This window comes from Sturnus vulgaris, chromosome 9 (assembly GCF_052056855.1).
Source record: "Sturnus vulgaris isolate bStuVul1 chromosome 9, bStuVul1.hap1, whole genome shotgun sequence".
Lineage (NCBI taxonomy): Eukaryota > Metazoa > Chordata > Aves > Passeriformes > Sturnidae > Sturnus > Sturnus vulgaris.
In genome coordinates, this window is record NC_142251.1 from 4,928,644 (window position 1) to 4,948,272 (window position 19,629).

General features: G+C 45.3%; 2 protein-coding genes across 4 annotated transcripts; one reads left to right on the plus strand and one right to left on the minus strand.

Annotated features, from left to right (window-relative positions):
• Window positions 1-4,965: 4,965 nt before the first annotated feature.
• TCEANC2 (transcription elongation factor A N-terminal and central domain containing 2) lies at window positions 4,966-10,801 on the minus strand. Of its 2 annotated transcripts, none has more exons than XM_014870596.2 (4): window positions 10,442-10,801; window positions 9,297-9,438; window positions 7,885-8,078; window positions 4,966-5,890 (listed from the first exon to the last, which is right to left on the minus strand). In XM_014870596.2, the coding sequence occupies exons 1-4, from the start codon at window positions 10,541-10,543 to the stop codon at window positions 5,702-5,704; spliced, it is 627 nt and encodes a 208-aa protein (XP_014726082.1). In that variant the 5' UTR covers window positions 10,544-10,801; the 3' UTR covers window positions 4,966-5,701. The 2 variants fall into 2 exon arrangements, with proteins under 2 accessions (XP_014726082.1, XP_088025806.1); XM_088169680.1 differs by having other exon boundaries at window positions 9,297-9,434; window positions 10,438-10,566.
• TMEM59 (transmembrane protein 59) lies at window positions 10,733-19,048 on the plus strand. 2 transcript variants are annotated; one of them, XM_014870597.2, is made up of 8 exons: window positions 10,733-11,047; window positions 13,100-13,205; window positions 15,390-15,484; window positions 15,685-15,837; window positions 16,103-16,187; window positions 16,499-16,583; window positions 17,274-17,382; window positions 18,091-19,048. In XM_014870597.2, the coding sequence occupies exons 1-8, from the start codon at window positions 10,859-10,861 to the stop codon at window positions 18,244-18,246; spliced, it is 978 nt and encodes a 325-aa protein (XP_014726083.2). In that variant the 5' UTR covers window positions 10,733-10,858; the 3' UTR covers window positions 18,247-19,048. The 2 variants fall into 2 exon arrangements, with proteins under 2 accessions (XP_014726083.2, XP_014726084.2); XM_014870598.2 differs by having other exon boundaries at window positions 10,756-11,047; window positions 16,502-16,583.
• Window positions 19,049-19,629: the final 581 nt, after the last annotated feature.

A 19,629-nucleotide genomic window follows, 5' to 3' on the forward strand; every position in this document is an offset into this window, starting at 1 on the left:
GAGACCATAGTTACAAGATTTGACAACTGAAAGAAACTTAAAGATATAATTAACCTTCTTGGTGGCCCAGATTTTGCTGAAACAGGTGAGCACTGCGGCTGCTCATGCCTGGCAGGGAGCCCACAGCACCCAGCAGCATCCAGCCCTTGCCTGCAGGACAGTCACTCCTCACCCAGCTGGAGTCTCCAAAGCCCTGCGATTTGCAGGGGAAAAGGCTTTTCTGGATAGCTGTTGGTGTTGCATTCAAGTGAGGAGTTGGACCTGGTCACTTCAGGGATGGTTTCCAGCTCTGGCTCCAGTTCACAACCATCCAAGCATCTCTGGGTGAAGTGCTCCCCCTGCACACATCCCTGTGGATGCAGGACTGGTGCTGTGGGAGCAGCTCTGCTCCTGAGTCAAGGGGATCCTCAGCAGCCCCAGGCCTGCAGGGTGTTATCCAGGGGCCGTGGACAGGGTGATTAATGAAACTTGAATGGCTCCAAAAGCCCACTTGTTTCTGATGGCATTCACAGCATCTGCCACCAGCAGTGAGCCACTCGAGCAGTCATCTCACTTGGAGCAAGGAAAGCCTCTGGTGCTCACCAAACACCAGCCCTCCTCAGCCTCCAGTCCTCCTTCACCATGTCTCAGCCTCTCTACTAGATTTAGGCATGCAGTCTCTCCCTTTCTTGCAGGAATTTGCTCACTGGCATCCCCTGTTAAACCAGGTCTTCCCTGACATACTGCCCCAGCTGGGGATGGAGCCCAGCAGAGGGGGGACTGCCCAGGTAATTTCCTGAAACAAACCCTTCTTCTCATGTAAAAGCTGCTCAGATGAGTGGCAAACAGATATCAGGAGTCCATCACCAGCACTCCTTCCCTCCACCATGCCTGTGGTCCTCACACATCAGGCCTCAGTTCCCCTCTGTAGCATTTGCCCAGTGCTTCCCGAGCAAGCAGGAGAGCAGCGGGCGTGGGCAGTCCTCCCGTTGCTCATCTGATTATTTATTGATGATAAATAAATCCATGATGGCTGGATTGAGTCAGGCTGGATGCAGCCTCCCTGTTTCCTGGCTTTGCTTTTGGAAGTGGAGTCATGTCTCTCCAGAGCAGACAAAGGCTTGGCTGTTGTGCAGAAGGGAGAGCCTCTGTTATCCCTCTGCAAACGTCTGCGTGCAAATCCAGTGAAGAACTGTTGGGAAATTGTAGATCATAGAAAATAGGACTGCAAGAGCACCCAGGGGATCAATTGGTTTATTCCTCTCCTTCCCTGGGGAGATCTCTTCTACTGGAGAGAAGCTGTGCTAAAATATCCGAAAAATCTCAGCCATGCTCTCTGCGTTTTCTCTGTTTGCCAGGAAGGTTTTCCTGATGTGTCACACTGTGAGGGTGTGCTGCTATACTGGACAAGAGAATGATGGTGGAAGTGCCCCAAAATGGGCACTGCTGCTAACACAAGACCCTGCTCCCTCTGCCCAGAGACCCTGGGCACTGGGCAGGACTGGGCATCCCAGCAAGCACAGGGTGTGATCCACCCCTTCCCAGGCTATTTATTCTATGCAATGTTCACTGTATGTTTTCTGTGGTGACACCCGTAGTCCTCCATGGGTGGACCTTCCCCCATTGCTCTGCTCAGAGGGTTATTTGTGTCTTTTCAGTTTTTATTCTCTAATTCCAGACTGGGAATGGGGTGTTTGTGATGCCCAGGGAGCCAGTGCTGGAGCTGAGCCCACAGTGTGTGCATCCTCTGCATCCTCTCCTTATACATTTTTGGGTAGTTTAACAGGGACTGGCCCAAGGGCAGTTCATGAGCTGGAGCAGGAGCAGGTTTGCTGCTCCTCAAGGACCACCTTTCTTGGGGGTTGGTGTGTAAGGCCAGGAGGCCACCAGCCACTTTTGCCATCGAGCCAGCCATGGCTCCCCAGGAGCTTGGCATGGATGGGTCAGTGGGCATGGTTTTGTGCTGGGAAGGATGGAGCTCACAGCTACCTACTGGAGACCCTGGCCAGAGTGGCACAGATGAGGAAGCAGTAGTCAGGCAGCCCAGCCATCTGGGAAAACATAATGGATCAAGCATATGGACAATTAAAAATGCAATGACGGCATTTACCAGGAGCTGTTTTCCAAGCTTATTTTAAGCCCAGTTTCCTGATCATCACAGCCCCAGGGACAGTGAGGGCCCTGCCCTGCTCGTGGGGATTTTGGTGTGTGGAGGCTGAGTGCTCCATGATGGGTGGAAGAGTTCACAGCTGGATTTTGAGCTTACAGTGATGTCTTTGGGGATAACAGATTTTATCCTGCCTTCTCCCTCTGGCTGGCTCTGCATGTTGCAGCCCTCCTCCTCCTCTTCCCGCTATCTGGGACAGGAGTGCAGTGTTTGCAATGTGAATATTCCAGCTCAGGCAAAATATTGGCCACAGCAGAAATTATTTTGGCTTTTGCATTTTTCTTGCCATTGGGGCTGGCTGTGCTAGAGGAACAGTGTTTGTCCATAATAGGAGCACCCTTTATAACGAGATAACTGCTTGCTAGATAATAATATATAATTAGCAAGGATCATTCCATAATCTAGTTTAATTGACAGAGACCATGGATGTTGTTCAGGGGACTGCCAGCACAAGGATTGGAGTGTCATTAATTGCAGTGTAGCACTGGCATGGGCTTCTCTTTTTTTTTGTTTACTGTGACATGTAAGAGTTCCTTTGTGCCTCAGTTTCCCCTCCTGTGAGGTGCCACCTTCACCCCCTGAATGTTGCTGTGCCCTCCATGGAGGAGCAAGGCTTTGCTGGTTGTGGTCAGCTGGGCTGGAGAATTCCCTCATGTGTTTCCCTCCCTCTACTTCTTCTTTACTGCTTCCCTCTGTCCCTCCACTGCTCCAGCCCCCTATTTCTGCTCCATAACATACCCTGGAAGTTCCTGGAGCATCCTTCGGGCTCCAAGGATTTCTGTGGCTGCTCCTTGCCTTAATGTCTCTTAATCCAGGGCCAGTTTAGCCAACCCTTCATATTACAGGGCTGCCAGGGAAGCAAATGAGATCTAAAAGTTTGGGTTCTTTGTGAAGAAACCTTTGAAGAGCCTCTTGAAAGATGAAAACTGAGTGAGCTGCTGAGCTCTCTCTTTTCCAAAGAACAGGGAGGATCTTGTCTACTCCCATCTTCTTTCACCCAAGTAATTTGCAGCAGGACAAAGCTCTCCTGAGCTGTGCCTGCTGATGGGGAACAGAGCAAGCTGTCACCTACTGCCTTCCCAGATTTGCTCTTCAAAGCCAGGGTGAGAAGTCAGCTCTGGCAGGAGTGAATTTCCTCTTCCATCCCTCCTGGTGCTGCCCTGAGCCCAGGCTGTATTCCCCAAGCATGAGGAGGGGGATCAGGAGGTGACACCTCCAGAAGGTGCTTCTCTCCTCTCTGTGCTGGGTGTAGCAGGCTTCTAGAGGTCTGCCAGCTTTATGTAGGTACTCCTTTGCTGAAAGGAATCTGTGGGATGGGCTTAATCTGGAAGAAAAAAGGGAAAAATAAGAACTTTTCTCTAGACTGGGTGCCTCCCTCATTTAACATTTCCTCTATTAAAAGGGAACCAGCAGCTTCAGTCCCCATGCCAGAGAACCCAGGGGAACCACTGCTCAGCCCTTACATCCCCCCTTTTAATCCAGAAGGGTTTCCCCAGCATGAAGACTGGGCTGCATCACCCACAGCAGGGATGGAGGAGCCAAGCAGCAGCAAACTGATTCAGCAGGTAACCCAAGGCACAAATAACACACAGTGCAGGTGAGGCTGCTCCATGGAGGGAATCTGGTTTTTATAGACTAATTAAAAACTTAATTAGTGCCAGGTATCAAGTATCCTGTTGTCATATTCAGCATCACCCTTTGGGAGAATCAAGCCCTTTTTGGCCTATTCCTTTCCCTTCTCTGTTTTTGTTTCCTTTCTCTACCTTTCTTTCTGTTTTTGTCCTTAAAACATTCTCTGGTTCTCTCCTGCTGTGGGTCTTGAGTCCAACTCTCCAGACTCTTCCAGTTAGTTTTCTGCAAAGCTGAGTCTGTGAATCCTCAGCCCAAATGTTAGTGCCAGCTTTAACATCAAAAGAACTGGACCCAGAGCTTTACACTTGGGTTCCTTTGAAACAAGTTAGGCAAAAATATCAACCATTTAAGAGGAAATTTATAGGAGAGTTTTCTGCTCATCTGCAGCAACTCTGCATCTTTGAAGTTATTTTCTAAGTGAAAAATATTTAGCAGACTGTATCTGACCTGTATGGGAAACTTCTTTAGCCTGACTTTCATTAGACCAGGAGTTCATCATTTTCAGGAATTTTGCTTGTCACGTTACCCAAATAGAGAAAACACAGCCTGGCACCAGGAACAGGAAGCTGAAAATAAACACTGCAGGTCTTGGCGTTGCAGCTCTGAGCTGATTGCTTGTAAGAAATTGAGGGTTTTCCCATTTTTTGCTACTGCCTGGTCAAGTGTTACGTTTGACTGAGTATCACCCACACCATCACCACCCACGGATCTGCCAGTTTCTGCCTCCAACACACCTGACTTTAACTTCCTACAAATGAAACCTCTGTGTTCAGCTGTTTGAGGACACCTGCAATGCATACAGGCAAAACTGGTCTTGCACTGGCCCAAGCAAACAAAACAGTTTAAGATATTCTTAAGAGAACCTGCAATTATCTAATTATATTTATGGAGTTCAACAACTCACGTAAGTTTTAGGTGTTTCTTCTAAAGGTCTACAGATGAGAAAGCAGGTCCCAGTCATGACAGTCAATCATTTTTTAGGTGAAGATATGAACACCATGCCTGGAACAGCCATAATAATAGCTTATAGAGAACAAGACAACTTCTGGCACAAAAGAAATCAGAGCAAATAGAGGCAAGAATTCCGATTTTCAATAACTAGAAAGAATTTAAACAATAGTTTGTTGCTTAGATTTGCTCATGCAACCATTCTGAACCATGTTCCTTTTAGAGAAAGAAAAAAAGCCTTTAAAAGGAATATTTTATTTATAAAATTCATCACAAGATTTTTTCACATTACAGTAAGAACAAGCACCATGTTGACATCATGAGTGAGGTCTGGAAGGCTGAACGAGCTGCTCCTTGAACAGCAGAGGCATCAGACAGCACCTTTACCCTGGGCTTTAGAAAATGCCCAAATCACAAGATGGCTGAGATGATGGAAGTAACTGAAATCCATTTTGCATCCAGCTCTGGAATGCAGCAAAGGGAAATCACTGTGGCAAAACAGCTCTTGCCACAGGCAGGGTCCAGCTGCAGCAGACTTGGCTGATTTAAGGCTAACTAGAGTTTGCAATTATCCTCCAGGAATCCCCTCCCATGGACCAATTACCCATAATTCCCAGTATTTCCAGCCAGCACAGCACAGAGCTGCTCCTTCAAAAGGGTTATTCAGCTGATTACACCTGAAGATGCACGTCAGGGATGGAACTAAACTGAGCTACAACAAACGGGCAGAAGAGAGAAACAGGTGAATGAAAATACACAGAAGAGCAGAAGAAACTTTCCTTGCAACAAGCCCACATGGATTTCTACCAAGTCAGATTTACAGCACCCATTCCATCATTAGTTCTTCCCTCCAGCAGACCTGTTCACAGAGGGGTGCCAGGGAGTCACCTGCACTCCCCTCACCGCAGGAAGGGCTCCCAGCTCCATGGAGATGCAGGCACAGGAAGTTCTCCCTCGGGATCGAGCACAAACACCTCACTTTTTATGGCTCTGTACAAAGGCAGGGACAGTGAGTGTGCCATCCTTGACTCCTGCCCGGGTCTCAGGTTTGTGCTTTAATGAGAAGACAAGGGCTCGCACGGCCCTGCGATACGGAGCGCTAATGAGGCGGGAGCAGAGATGAAAAGCTTCACGCTCAATATTTTCAGCCAGTGGGTGATCAATCTGAAAACAGCAAAGTATAAAATTAGATCTTTACATTTAATAAGGAGGCCAGCTGATTGAAATTGGAGTTTGGTGCCTTTCGGTGTTTCTTCATTAATCAGCTTAGACTCAAGGAAATCTGCTTCCCATCACAAGTGTAACAGGAAGAGCAATTTAATTCCACCCTGGCAATTAAGGGACAAGGCAATGTGGTCAGTGGCAGGGAACATATCCCCACCTCCAGCTGGGTGGCAGTACTTTGCCATCACAACAGGAAACTAATCTGTGACAAGCTTTGGGTATCAAGCTCAACTGCAATTATAAGCTATGCTGTAGTGTCTCCATAAAGCTCACTTTTGATCTTGCTGATATAAGGTACCTTGGATACTATTTTAAACTTGATTCCAACAGCAACTCTAAGACATGCCAAACGCTTGGCAACTCTGCCTGGTGCTATAATGGGAAATGTGGGCTCTCTGTGTGTAGAAGGAGGTGTAATTAGGAACGCAGAAAGGGATTTGCTAAATGTTAATTATGTAGTTATTGCTTCAACACGTGCCAAAACCTGTAATTCAGCATAGTTTAGGAAAAAAAATCCCTCACCCTTCAAGAAATGGCTTCAATTTCACTTCTGCCTTTTTTGATGGGGAATCTCCCATGCTTTGCATGCAGGAGATAACGAGTGAGCTAAGTAGTATTCCTGCAAGTCCTTCACCACACAGGTTTTACTACCCACCAGCAAAAAGCCCCTTGGATCCACTCAATCCCATCTTCCCTTATCGTTTTTGTCAGCCTTGACTTATTTAAAGGATAATTAATGAATAAATTGAAAATTGTAATTATTAGGGCATTTCATAGATCAAGCAAGCTAGTTATTAGGCCTTACAGCAAAGGCTTGTTCATTTAGTTAAACATACCTGAGGGAGCTGCTATTTATCAGTTTTGTATACTGTCAACCTTGTCTCTCAGTTTTTGCTATAGATTTAAATTTACAAATATTTAACTAGGAAACACCCCAAAAGTCCCACTGTTGCTTTTATAGCTGTTTAGTACGAAAAACTTCATGTTCTATTAATTTCCTCCTTGTAGAGCCCAACTGCAGTGGCCACACAAGTAAACAGGTTATGGAAATGACAGCAAGTACACCTTGCTGGTTACAATTAGCAGGTTCACTTGGTTAACAACCAAAAAACATTATCTACCTTGCAAATGAAGTTACTTATAAATAGGGATGTGCTAGGAATCTCTAAAAATAGGAACAGATCACCTGGTCTTGTCCCCACTCTGCAGGCAGGACCAGCTTGGCAGTAGCTCCAGCTGGAAAAGGTTTAACTTGCTCCCACAAGAAGGAATTTTTGGAGCCACAAAGTGGCTGTGAACTGTACTAATGGATCCCAGAAACCTGGGGTTTTGAGCTTTCTGTGCTTTCTGGCACTGACCCCCTGGAGAAACACTGCTTTTGACCTGAGGCCTTGGAGAAGGCTTCCAAATTTGAGTAATGGAGTGAAAATCACAGGTCTGTAGTTAAATAGAAGTGTGCTTTCACATGGTGAAGGGTTATAAATTTGAGGTTTTTATAATATATTAATAAGTATGGGACAAGATGGAGGATTTTTGGGTGGTGTCTCTTTCAGTGTTCATCTTCCTTCTTCTTCGTGGTTTCAGGTAATAGTTTCCAGTTGGACAGTTAGTGCCGCACTGAGGGTCACAGGAATTTAGTTATTGGGTTAAAAGTATAAATAATACAGGTGTTAATTCTCTATTGGACTGTTTAGCTTTAAGAGACTTGTAGCTAGCTGGATCTGTCTCCATTTTGCTCACTTCTAGCAAGTGTTTATAAGTGTTGCTGAACGTTCTGTACTTTAGATAAGATTTAATAAACAACCAAGCCCAAACACGAGAAAATCCATTTCCTTCATGTATTTTTTAATCCTGGCTCTGAGTGAAGACAGAAGAGACTTAAGACAAACCACTAATGAAGTGGTGCAAAAGCACCCACCACTGTTACACTGTACCTCTAATTCCAGGGCTTCAGAGAGCAGTTTCCGAGCATTCTTCCTGAAAGCCTCGGTCTTGGGATCACTCCTGACCTCAATGGGGGGCCTGTTGGAGTGCTCCTTGATGAAGGTTCTCCACTCCCTGTAGATGTCCTTGGCGAGGCTGGACACGTCTGGGTCACGGTGTTTGCGCATCGAGTTCACAGTGTGACCTGGAAAACAGAACAGCTCCTTTGGGACTGCCAGGTGGGGAAAAATACAATTTGTTAAATCATATCTGTGCTAAAGCAGACACACACATCCTTAACTCCAGTCTCAGCAAAACAACCAAGCATTGACACAAACGTAAATAAAAAAAATTACTAGGATTTAAGCATGGAGCTTGAGAAATTAGCGAGGAATTACGAAAATCACCTTCCCAAGTCACCAAGGTGTGGAGCAACACTTATTTAACACAGGGCTACGCTGGCTTTTTACACTGTTCCTGGATCTGATGAAGACTTCTAAGCTTGGCCTACAAAAAGTGCTGGTTTTTAACTGGGAACCCCTTTAAGGAAGCAGATATTGTTGGTGATGGCTGTAGCATTTTAACACGGGAACACCACAGTGACTCCAAGCAGAATCTTTCCCATCTTTTCCAGTCTTCCCATTGTATGGCAGCGCAGAAGAGGCTTTCCCCTGCGAGGAGAAAAAAGGGACCTTCCTGCTTCCAAAGGGGTGTTTTTCCCTGGCCAGGAGCGCTGCCGGCCAGGAGATGTCACTGTTAGGCTTCAGTGGCTCTCCCCAGCCGGCGCTATTCAGGCAGGCATGGGGATAAATCCCGGGAAAAGCCTGAATAAGCTAAACATGACAAATGAAAAGGGAAAGGGGCGGATCGCAGCTCCTTTTCCAGCGCTCTGTGAACAGAGATCCGGCTGCTCAGAAGGCAAACAAAGGCCGGCATGCTCTCTCTGTTCAGGAAAGGCAGGGACCATGTGGTCACACGTTATCCCTCCCCCAAGTCCCGTGGAGAAGAGGCGGCCATCGGGCTGTGCCATTTGCTCCGAGCTGCCCATCTGCTGGGGATTCCTCAGTGTGAGAATGCAAGAAGCAGTTCCGGGCCAGTCTGAGAGATTTTCTCACACCTTCAGAGGATTCAGCTAAATCAGATAAATGAGCACTGATGGACAGCAGGAGTAAGACAAAAACCACATTTACCAAGAAGAGCTCTTCAAAACTCTGACCACAAAAGGGGTGATGCAGTATTTTCTGGGAGGAAAATCAGCTTTTTCAGTACAAGCTGTGAAAACTGCAGGCTTGATATCAACAATATTCCATTGGCAGCAATTTCCTCATTTCTTAAAAAGCTTCCAGACTAATCTCTAGTGCACTGACAAGCCAAGCAGACACAAGACAGCCTAATATTCACAGTTTAGATAGACCAGATGTACCTATTTTAGTGGAAAGTAACACTTCCTTGGAAGGTATCTTCTTCTTTAGCTCCTCCAAAGCTTCCATCAGGTTCTCTTTTGGTTGCCCAGGAAGCTCAAGTATAGACTTCCATCGTTTTATGTCTTCCACAACCACAACTCTCTGGGAAAGAGAAAAGCCATTAGGAAAGTGGAATATTGTTACGATAAATAAGGACACCACCTTCATCTCAGTTAATGGGGCTGTTATCAATGCATGAATTATTGATCATGGCACAGAATATATGATGGGTACTTGCTTGGAATTAGAAAACTCATGCAAATCAAAGTAACCAGCAAACAAAGTGATAGGCTTCACCCTGGTTTGCCAAACTCTTCATGGGGATGTTGCAAATACCCCTTAGAAGTGTTCTGGATTTAAGGAATCCATTGTATAAATGTTTCTAAATAGGAAAAAGGATTAAGAGGGAGGTGGCTGATTATCCTTAGAATACAGCTCAGATCGACTTCAGAAGTAAAACAATGCCAGCAAGGTGAGAAATAAAGCATTAGGGAACACGAATGTAGACCTGAATACACTGCACAGTTGCAGTGTTTTTCACTGGTTTTGCGACAGACCTCGACAGAACAGACTGCAAACAGTGCAAGTCTCGCATTTGGGATGTGAGGCATCTTATCCAGCAGTGGTCAGACAACTGCAGTGCTTTATGCACCATTTTTGCCACACTCGATGAGATTTTTTGTGCAGCAAATGTTTTTCTGTTGTGTTTCCGCAAGCAGGTGACCATGAGGGGTTCAGCTCCCGTGCAGGTCTCACGCAAGACATCCATGAAATGAATGGAAGGGTTTTCCTTGCTGGAGAGGGATGAGATCCAGCTGGAAACGCCAAGGCTGGCAGTGTCACCGAGCTGTCCTCGAATCGTGTGCCCAGCCTGACCCTGCACCGTGCAGTTATAACCCATGGAACCCCTTCCAAAGCAGTAGAGCCTTCTGCATCTGTACAACCACCTCCCTGTTCGGATCCCACCTAAACGCTGCAAAGATTTCACCGGTGCAGAACCGGTGTTCACACACCGCTGCTCCCCCGCTGCCCCGCCCGTGCCACAGCCGGTGCTGCGGGAGGCAGGACCGGGCCGTGCCCCCGCTCCCTCCCGCCGGTGACCTGCCTTGAGGGACTCGAGGGTGACCTGCCGGCAGACGCGGGGCCCGGGCGCGGCCCGGCGGGGACTCTCTGGGCCGCGGGCGCGGCGCACCACGAACCGATCCATGCTCGCCCTACCGCCCTCTCTCACGGAAGCCGCCACTGCAGCCCTGCCATTTCCGCCCGGTAGTTCCCACCGGGAGCGAGGCCCTATGGGATGGCCGGGGGTACTCCGCGGTGCGGACTACATTTCCCAGCAAACCTCGCGCGAGAGATGATGCCGCTGCCTCGCCCTTTCCGCACGGTAGTTCCCTCCGGGGGCGAGGCTTGACAGAATGGGCAGGGATGCCCCGCGGCGCGGACTACACCTCCCAGCAGGCTCCGTGAGAGGCACATCTCGCGAGAAGCCGCCGGCGGCCGGTGCCGGGGCGGAGGGACGAAGATGGCGGTGCGGCGGGGAGGCCTCCCCGTCCTCCTCCTGCTCCTGCCGCTGTTCCTGGTGATCCAGGCGGGAGCCGCCTCGGGGCCGCTCCCTGCCGCCTCCTCCGAGGCCTTCGACTCCGTGCTGGGCAACACGGCATCGTGTCACCGCGCCTGCCAGCTGACCTACCCCCTGCACACCTACCCCAAGGTACGGGCGGGCCCTTCCCGGCACCTGCGCCGCTTCCCTCTGCCTCCCCCGGGGCTGGCACGGCCCTTCCTTTGCCCCTGTCCCCCTGCAGCCCCGGCTCTTCTCTACAGACAGATACTTCGTTATGTAAATACATGGGTAGGCTGCTGCTTGCCAGTGAAGCGCTGTTGTCAAGCTACAGCTTTGTCAGTGCTGGGGTTTTTGTGGGTTTTGGGCGTTTGGCTGCTCTCTTTTTTCCCCTTTCCGTTCTTAAAAAGGCAGCTGTAATTTGTCTTGGGGCTGTTCCATATTTTGGGCACTGAAACAGTGCTGTGTTCGTGGCAGGGCAGAGATCCTGAGTCAGGGTGCCATTGTGGCACTTGGATGTTGAAGGATGAAGCATAAAATGATGACAAACAAGTAGCTCGTCAGAGCCTTCATGGGCATTTTTATCTCATTATAAAATACTGAAGTGGTATCTGATAGGAATTTAATTTCACCCCCCAGAATTTGCTGTTCATGCTTGCATGCCTTTGAACTACGGGCTTAAATTCGGAAAATCCGAGATTAAAAATCTCATATTTCCTTGTTCTTTGCTGCCAATAAACTTTATTGTCAGCTGTGTAGCAGGTGGATCTCTTACCCTGTATTTGGGGTTTCACAGGAAGGCAGCAGGCAAGTGGAGCAGTGCCAGGGTCAGGTAACAGGGCTTTGTCTGCTTCCCCATGGAATTCAATTGGATTTTTTAGCTGGGAAGAAGTAACAGGGAGTTGTGTGAAATATGAGTAAATATATGGCTTGTTTTGGTATATTGCTCTTGTTTCTCTTGCAAGACCTTTGAAGTTCAAGGAGGGTTGATATTTACGTGATTTTTATTGCACTCTTCAATTTTGTTACTTTACTTTTTGAATAAGAATTTTGTCATGTGTTGTTGGAGCTGTCCACTAATACAGTCACTTCTTTTACATGTAGTGTTTGTTACAAAACTGCTGGTGAAATTGAAAGAAATTTGTTTTAGTTGTGAGTGGAAAATAAGACAAACTTCATTGAGACTGTGGTGGAAATATATCTGTACAGCTCATTTATCTGGATATCAAATTACAAAACGCTTTCTGTTACAGCACCACCCACTTTGTCAGCGTTAGGTTTTAGTTTATATTCGTGTTTTTCTACGTTTGTGCCTTTAAAGCTCTTGGTCTGAGTTACAATAGCCAGGTCATTTACAGCAGGTTGTACAAGAGGTGTGGTGTGTTTGGTTGTTGTTAAAGTAATTCAGAGCCTGTTTTGCACCTGTGCAGTTTGAGTGGCTGCTGGCTTCGAAGTTCTGATTCATGGGTCAGTGGCAGGGTGTGGTCAGTGGGACACTCCTGTGACAAAGGCTTTAGTTCACATCCGTCCCCCTGGAGCTGTGGGCAGAAGAAATACCAGGTGTAGGATTTCTATATTTGCCTAATTTTAAGAGTTGGCAGTGAGGAAGCACTTTTGCCCTTCAGTACAATATAATAAATAAACATTTGTGTTTGTGGAGCAGGCAGATAAGCAGGATACTTTGTAGGACATCAGAAAATAATCTCTTTTTCTGATAGTTCTGTTGTAGCTCTGATTAGAGTCGTTAGTCTCTTTAGATACATTGTATTCCACTGTCAAAATTAGAGGATATCTATCCTTTCCTGCTGGGTTTTACTATTTCAGTTCTGAGACTGGAGATTTTCTGCTCTTTGTAGAGTTAAGCATCAATAAATCCTTTACAGCACTGTCTCTTGATTTCAAACACAACACTTTCTAAAACATTCATTTTACTTGTGGGTTGTGCGTCTGGAATTACAAAATAGCCTTTGCTGTTCCAGGTTTGCCCACTGCAGAAGGAACAGTTCAGTGTGAAATAAATCCAGAGGTTGTTAGTGCTGCTTGGCTTGGGTTTATTTCAGTTCATCCCATTTCACCTTGAGTTGGCTTGTGCGTCTGGTGGAGGGAAGGAGGACAAAACCACCCAACCAAACAATAAAAAATGCTAGTTTTCTGACAATTTGTTGTGGGCTGGAGGGATGCAAGCCTTTCCTTGTGCCTCCCCAGGAAGAGGAGCTGTTTGCCTGCCAGCGTGGCTGCCGACTCTTCTCCATCTGTCAGTTCGTGGACGATGGCGCCGATTTGAATCGGACCAAACAGGAGTGTGACTCTGGTGAGCCCTCAGACCCCTTCAGCATCCCACCAGCTGAAGACATAGTTCAGGGGAGAGCTGCAGTGCCTGAAAGGGTGGTGCTGAATTGGTGGCATTCTTTCGGTTGCTTTGGGTTTAACAGCTTCTTAAAATCTATATACGGGATATATATAAAAAAAGTCTCATGGGAAAGTTCTCTGTGAGTTCTCCTCAGTGTTGCTGAGTCTCTCTGTATTCTCTGTGAGTTTCTCTTCAGTGTTGCTGTTTTCCTGAATTTCTCAAGTATCATCAGTCTCTGTAAATAAATTAGAAATACTGCATTTTACTATAAACAGTTTGTCATAGAAAACACAATGCCTGTGGGAAAATTCAGGCAAATGAACCCTTGTCTTTTAATAATTCCCTGTGACAATCAGTCCCATTTGCCATTCCTGACAAATTTGTATATTGAAGTGAATTGTTCAGTGGAGCAAGAGCACAGATCTTAATGTGCCTTTTAACTTGTGGTCTAGCCTACATCTTAAGCTTTTTCTGCAGCTAAACCCTTGGGAATGAGGTACGTGTTTTGTTTGGAATAGGCTTTTAAGTACTGGTTACTAATCCTCTGAGGCTGTGAGTGTTACAGCAAAGATTTAACAGTGAAGACGAACTATAGAATCATTTGAGTTTGGAGAAGACCTTCCAGATCAAGTCCAACCATTCCTTCAGTACTGCAAAGCCCACCACTAAACCATGTCCCCAAGTGCCACACCTTTATGTCCCTTCAGGAATGGTGTGTGGTACAGCCAATTAATAGTGGTTTTGGAATTGTACAGGACTTTCTTCCAATAATATTGAGGAAGCTGATTCACAGTTTTATTCTGAAAGGAAAGGTAGGAACTCTGCACCTTTACTACCAATACAATCGAGCACCAGGCCAGCACCTGGGGAAGGTTTTTGTCTTCTCAGTAGCTCCTGAAGGGAAGAGAGCTTGTGGCCAGCTCAGGTAGGGAAGCAGAAAGCCTGGCATGCAAAGATGCTAATGTTACAAAAGTGCAGTAAATACTCCAGAAATGGGCTAATGCTCCTGTCTGTCACACTGTGAGTAGCTGTGATACAGCCTGTCAGCATAGTTGTCAAACCACACACGAAAGAGTGCCATAAAGCAGGGTAATGCAGCAATAGAGCACACGCAGAGTAATGGAACAGTTGCTTCTTTCTGGTTTAACTCTCCTTTCTGGGGTTGTTGTCTTTGCTGGCTTATGTTCTGTAATCTGCTGGTGGGTGCCCTGAGTGAGTGTTCTGTGCTTGGCAGATCCATCTTGGCTGCTCTGCTCAGTTCTGTCTCTGGTGCCTCCTGCAAACACTGACTCTGTGGCGGTTGTAGCATGGAATGGCTGCTCAGGTGCCATGAGCTGAACATTCAAATGTTTAGCTGCTGCTGCCATGCTTCCTGCCAGCTTCTTAGTCCTTGTGATGGTCCATTTGTTCCTCTGGAAAACTGGGGGAGCTGCTGTCCTCTGTGTTGCTTTTTGGTTTGATTCTTTAGTTCAGGTAATACTGCAACACTGTCCACTAAGCTTTAGAATTGTGCAGTAGAGTTTTGCCTGTGTATCATCTGCCTGATTTGTCCATGAGCAGAATAAATTAATTATTCTCTCCAAATAATTTCGATTTCTCGGTCTTTATGATCTCTAGAGAGCGATTAATATAAGCTCTTTCTAAAACAAAGAGTTAGCTTCATTTTTCATAAGAAATTATTCCATAATACTTTCAGTGCAGTTTCTGTATTAGCAGGAAATGCTCCTTTGATTTTCCTGTGTTACCATGGCTTCTGTTGTTACCTCAAAGGGATTTAATGGACTGATGGTCCCTCTATTCTCTTTAAGAGTCCATCTCTGTTGTTCTCTGATGTTTTATGTGATTTGTAAAGGAAAGCTATAGTGGTGGTGGGAGGATCAATGAGAACTTGCATCCCTGAGCTCAGCCAGGGTAACACTGGTGATCATTTGCTCTGATTGCAGCCAGATTTCAACTCCCTGCTCTGTTGAAGCTCTGATTCTGTCATTAGACTTCAGAGCAAATGCTACCCTGGGATTACCATAGCTTTCCCTGCAAATGAGATTGTCAACTGCTGCTTTGTTTCTGATCCAACTTATACTGAGAATGTTTTCTTAACTGAAATGCAGAATTTATCATCTCATTTGGGGAACTTCTCCCTTGCAGCCTGTACTGAAGCATACTCCCAATCTGATGAACAATATGCTTGCCATCTTGGATGCCAGAACCAGTTGCCATTTGCTGAGTTAAGGCAAGAGCAAGTAAGTAGGTGACATGTTTTTCAAATACCACCTACTTGTTTCTGTTCAGTGTGTCTTCCCTTTTTTAAATTTCTTCAAATGGAAAAGAAATCTTCCTAGGGATTAAAATCTAGACATGAGGTGAGAGGTGAGCAAGAACATAATTTCTGTCCTTTTCATATAAAAACAAATGGAAAAAAATGTTGATGTTGTGCTTGCAGCTCATGTCCCTGATGCCAAGAATTCATCTCCTTTTTCCTCTGACACTGGTGAGATCATTCTGGAGTGACATGATGGACTCAGCTCAGAGCTTCATAACATCCTCATGGACTTTCTACCTTCAAGCAGATGATGGCAAAATTGTCATATTCCAGGTGCTTCCTTTTTTCATTGAGATTAAGGTGGCCTGGCTGCTGATTTCAACTCTAGTCCTTCCAGAAAGAGAAAAGACTGTAGAGCACCGTAAAAAGTGATTTGTTTTTCCTAGTATTTCACTGCCTTTAGGGCCATTTTAAAATTCAAACTTAAAAGAATAGAGCATGTCTTAAGGTTAATTTCTGTATTAGTTCTGAAAACGTAAATTATCAAAATCAGTGAAAGCTTTCTAGCAGGATCTCCTAACTCCTTATTTTGTTTTAGTCAAAGCCAGAAGTGCAGTATGTTCCACAGCTTGATCAGGAAGCTGGAGATACAAAAGGATCCTTGTCGCTGAGTAAAACAGCCTGTAAGTTGTTCTTTGTGCTTTGGAAGAGTAAATGCAAATATTCCCTGTCATGCAGGTTTACAAAATGACATTACAGGTGGCATATGAAAGCAAATTTTTAGAAAGCTTCAATATAATTATTTACTGTGCAGAGTGCACTGCATACACTTGGCAAAGTGTGGTAGAAACCAAGCTCTGCTGGAAATGGAAACCTGCAAGGCTGGGGCTGTTTTAAAAGTTTCTTTTTATGCTGTCTGTGCACACAAAGTGTGGGAGTTTGGGTTTTGCCTTGCCCTGCTCTCCTGAGCTCTGTTTGTGCTGTTGTGCCTCAGCAGACGGACACCCAGGGAGCTCTCAGACATTCCGGGGACTCTTTGAGGAGCGAGCCAACGACAGCTTCTTCAAGTGTCTGTCCATGTATGTATGTCCTGGGCTGTCTGTGCCCACTGAGGAGGGTGAAAGCAGCACTGCTGGGAGGTCTCAAAGTCTCCAAGTCTGTAGGCTCAGGATGCACAGCATCACAGTTTTGTACCTGACCATTAGGGCTGCTTTGCTGTGCTGGCCCCGTGTTTTCTGCTGGCTGTCCTGCCAACTTTGATTTTCCTTTCTATTTCAAGTGAACAACATATTGATAACTTCCTGCTCTGTTTTTAGAGTGTGTTCTGGAAACTGTTTAATCAATACTGTGTTTTGCCTGTTCATTAGCTCTGGATGTGTTTTAGGGCAAAGCACTTTGTTCTGGGATTGTGTCATGTAGCACACTGGTATGTCTTGTTTCCAGGCTGAAAATACTTTGTATTCATTAAAACTCTTTTTTACTTTCTCCTTAGAAGTTCACACATGAAGGATCAGTGAATTGCCCTGCAGATGCATAACAGAAAAATCTGTTTTTAAGTCTGTAAACAGGAGGATTTTTAGGGCCCCATAACAGAATCCAGCAAGTCTTTTGTGATATCAGTACCCAGAAGTCTGCATTGGGCTGTGTAGCTGGAAGAGCCAGAGACTAATGAATTGGCAGGAAAGGCAGTCAGAAATGAGCCAAACTTTTTAGAGGTCCATTGTCTTGTATTCAGTCTATGAAATCTATCAACATTCTTCTCATTTCAGAAATTCCAGTTGGATTTTAACCACTACGCTTGTCCTGTCAGTGCTCGTGCTGCTCTGGATTTGTTGTGCGACTGTAGCTACAGCTGTGGAGCAGTATGTTCCATCTGAGGTACTGCATTTCAGAACTACAGTATTTGGGATCTATTCATTGTATTGCTTTTATGTTACAGCTGTCTAGAGACTAGGAAATATTTGAGGGAGGTTCAGTTAAGGAGGGTTTTTTATTTTGCGGCTGTGGATGGCAAACCAATTTTGTTTATTTAAATTATGGTTTTATAGCTGAGCATTCTTGCTCATTCCTGTGGCTCACAGGAGCTCTGAGCCTTATTGAGACTTAATGTCTTTTGGTTTGTAGTGCTGTACTCTGAACAACCTTCAGATTGCTCCTAACAAATGGAGGCTGATTCTCATTTCTCTGGGAATGAAGCTATTCCAAAGGGTTGGGTGGGGTAGGGGGGACCCAGTATGGGTTTAAAGCAGGAGGATCAATAGTGAGAGCAGAGTGACAGCACAGTTACTGGTGAGTGCAGAGTCTCATTGAGGGGAACAGGCACTCTCCCAATGCCCAGAGAGTCCTGACTCAGTGTTTGCACTCCAAAGGAGCTGTTACACACGCACAGTGTCTGCCCTTGTTCTAGCAGATTTCATACATTTCTTCTGGATGCAAGTCTAGTTCTAGCTGTGAATTTCAGATGTTACAGAAAGCCTTGTGTTGCAGGGCTGCAGCCATCAGAACTGGAATGCAGCTGCATAATGAAATTCATTTTACACAATATGGAGAGTCTTTGTCTTAAAGTACCTTGTTTAAATGTTTCAGAAACTGAGCATCTATGGAGATTTGGAATACATGAATGAGCAAAAACTCAACAGATACCCACCCTCTGCACTTGTTGTGGTTAGATGCAAGACTGAGGAACATGAAGAAGCAGGACCTCTTCCTACAAAAGTCAATCTGGATCAATCTGCAATTTAAATCCATTGGGTCCGATAGACTTAATTCTAACAGAGCTAGAAACTCCTGATTGATTGTGATGGTTCTTCAGATGAGAAGCTTAGCAGCCAGTCTTTACATGCAAATAAAGTTGCAGAATCAACAAATGTCATGGGATTTTGTTTTCAGCTAGTAGAGAAGATTCAGACATGAATTTGTTTCCAGGCATAATCACTTTTCACTGGTGTTTGCTATTGTGTCTTTTTGCTTACAAAAGTTGTAAGCATGCTTTCCATACTTCTGCCAGGACACTTTCAAACTTACTTGTGTGTTCTAGGATGTAATGTGTACAGTCAGAGTTAGCTTTGTAAAGGTATAAGACATTTTAAGTAGGCAGGAGATGCCTTTCTAGTGTTGCACTTTCTGTTGTAGTTAAGAGAAAATATTATAAAATTATCTGCTGAATTTTTTTTTGTACTTGTTAATGTCCATGCACAAACAACCCTGTCTTCAAATATAGGAATCTATTTTTTCTACAGTGTGGCAATATTCAAGGTGGAAAGCATTTGTGAGGTACTGTAAGCTAAAACTCAGCTTGTGAAAGTTGGAAACTTGTTAAAATTTACAGACATATCCCTTCACATGTAGAACGTTACATGGTCAGTTATTTTGTCAAACTTTAGCTTTTAAGTCTTAAATTGCTTGTAAAGTTAGCCACCTGTGTTTTCCGAAAAATTCTACTTTCTGTTCTTGATTAACTATTCTGGTCTTGTAACTTCATTTACAGAAACAAGTTGATTCCTGAGAAATGAGAGCAGACAAATAAAATTGACTGTATAGAAAATGTTGACTATATAGCTTTTTGCTATGGTTAATTATTGAGCCGCAGCAGGCTCAGTGTGAAATCCTCTCTGTAGCCTTCCTCTCATGGGCAGCGTGACCTGATTTTTGCTGTGATTCACTAACACAGCAACAACAACTAACAATGTCCCTCATGTCTAACCTGTTTTTTTGTGAATCTTATTATATTCTGGTTCCCACAGTGTTGGCAAGTTGGGGGTGTTGCTCATTTATTTTAAGGTGTCTTAAGTGAATGCTGGCTAGAATGCAGAGTCTTCAGTTCACTGTCACGTTTTTGTTGATTAGACAGAATTCCCTCAAAGGTTTAAAAAAAAGTAATGAAGGACTGTGAAGATTCTGGGTGGTACAGTGATATATTTATATTCCCTTACTTAAACCTGGCTCAGTGGTCCTTCCCAGCTTGCCTGTGAGCAGGTGTGACTGCAGCTGATGGAGCCTTTCAGGGGCCATCAGGTAGGAATGTGCAGATCCCAGCAGTGGCTGTCAGGAGCATTCAGATCCTTGAGGATGTTTGTTCTAAGCAGGTTTCTATCAGCCTGCAGGAACTGCAATCTGAAGTCTAGA

Coding starts and splice junctions, on each gene's coding strand:
- TCEANC2 (XM_014870596.2), bottom strand. CDS start 10,543: ATGGATCGGTTCGTGGTGCGCCGCGCCCGCGGCCCAGAGAGTCCCCGC. Junction 9,439..10,441: donor TCACCCTCGAGTCCCTCAAG/GCAGGTCACCGG, acceptor TCTCTTTCCCAG/AGAGTTGTGGTTGTGGAAGA. Junction 8,079..9,296: donor GTTACTTTCCACTAAAATAG/GTACATCTGGTC, acceptor TCTGTTTTCCAG/GTCACACTGTGAACTCGATG.
- TMEM59 (XM_014870597.2), top strand. CDS start 10,859: ATGGCGGTGCGGCGGGGAGGCCTCCCCGTCCTCCTCCTGCTCCTGCCG. Junction 15,838..16,102: donor GCAAAATTGTCATATTCCAG/GTGCTTCCTTTT, acceptor ATTTTGTTTTAG/TCAAAGCCAGAAGTGCAGTA. Junction 17,383..18,090: donor AGCAGTATGTTCCATCTGAG/GTACTGCATTTC, acceptor TAAATGTTTCAG/AAACTGAGCATCTATGGAGA.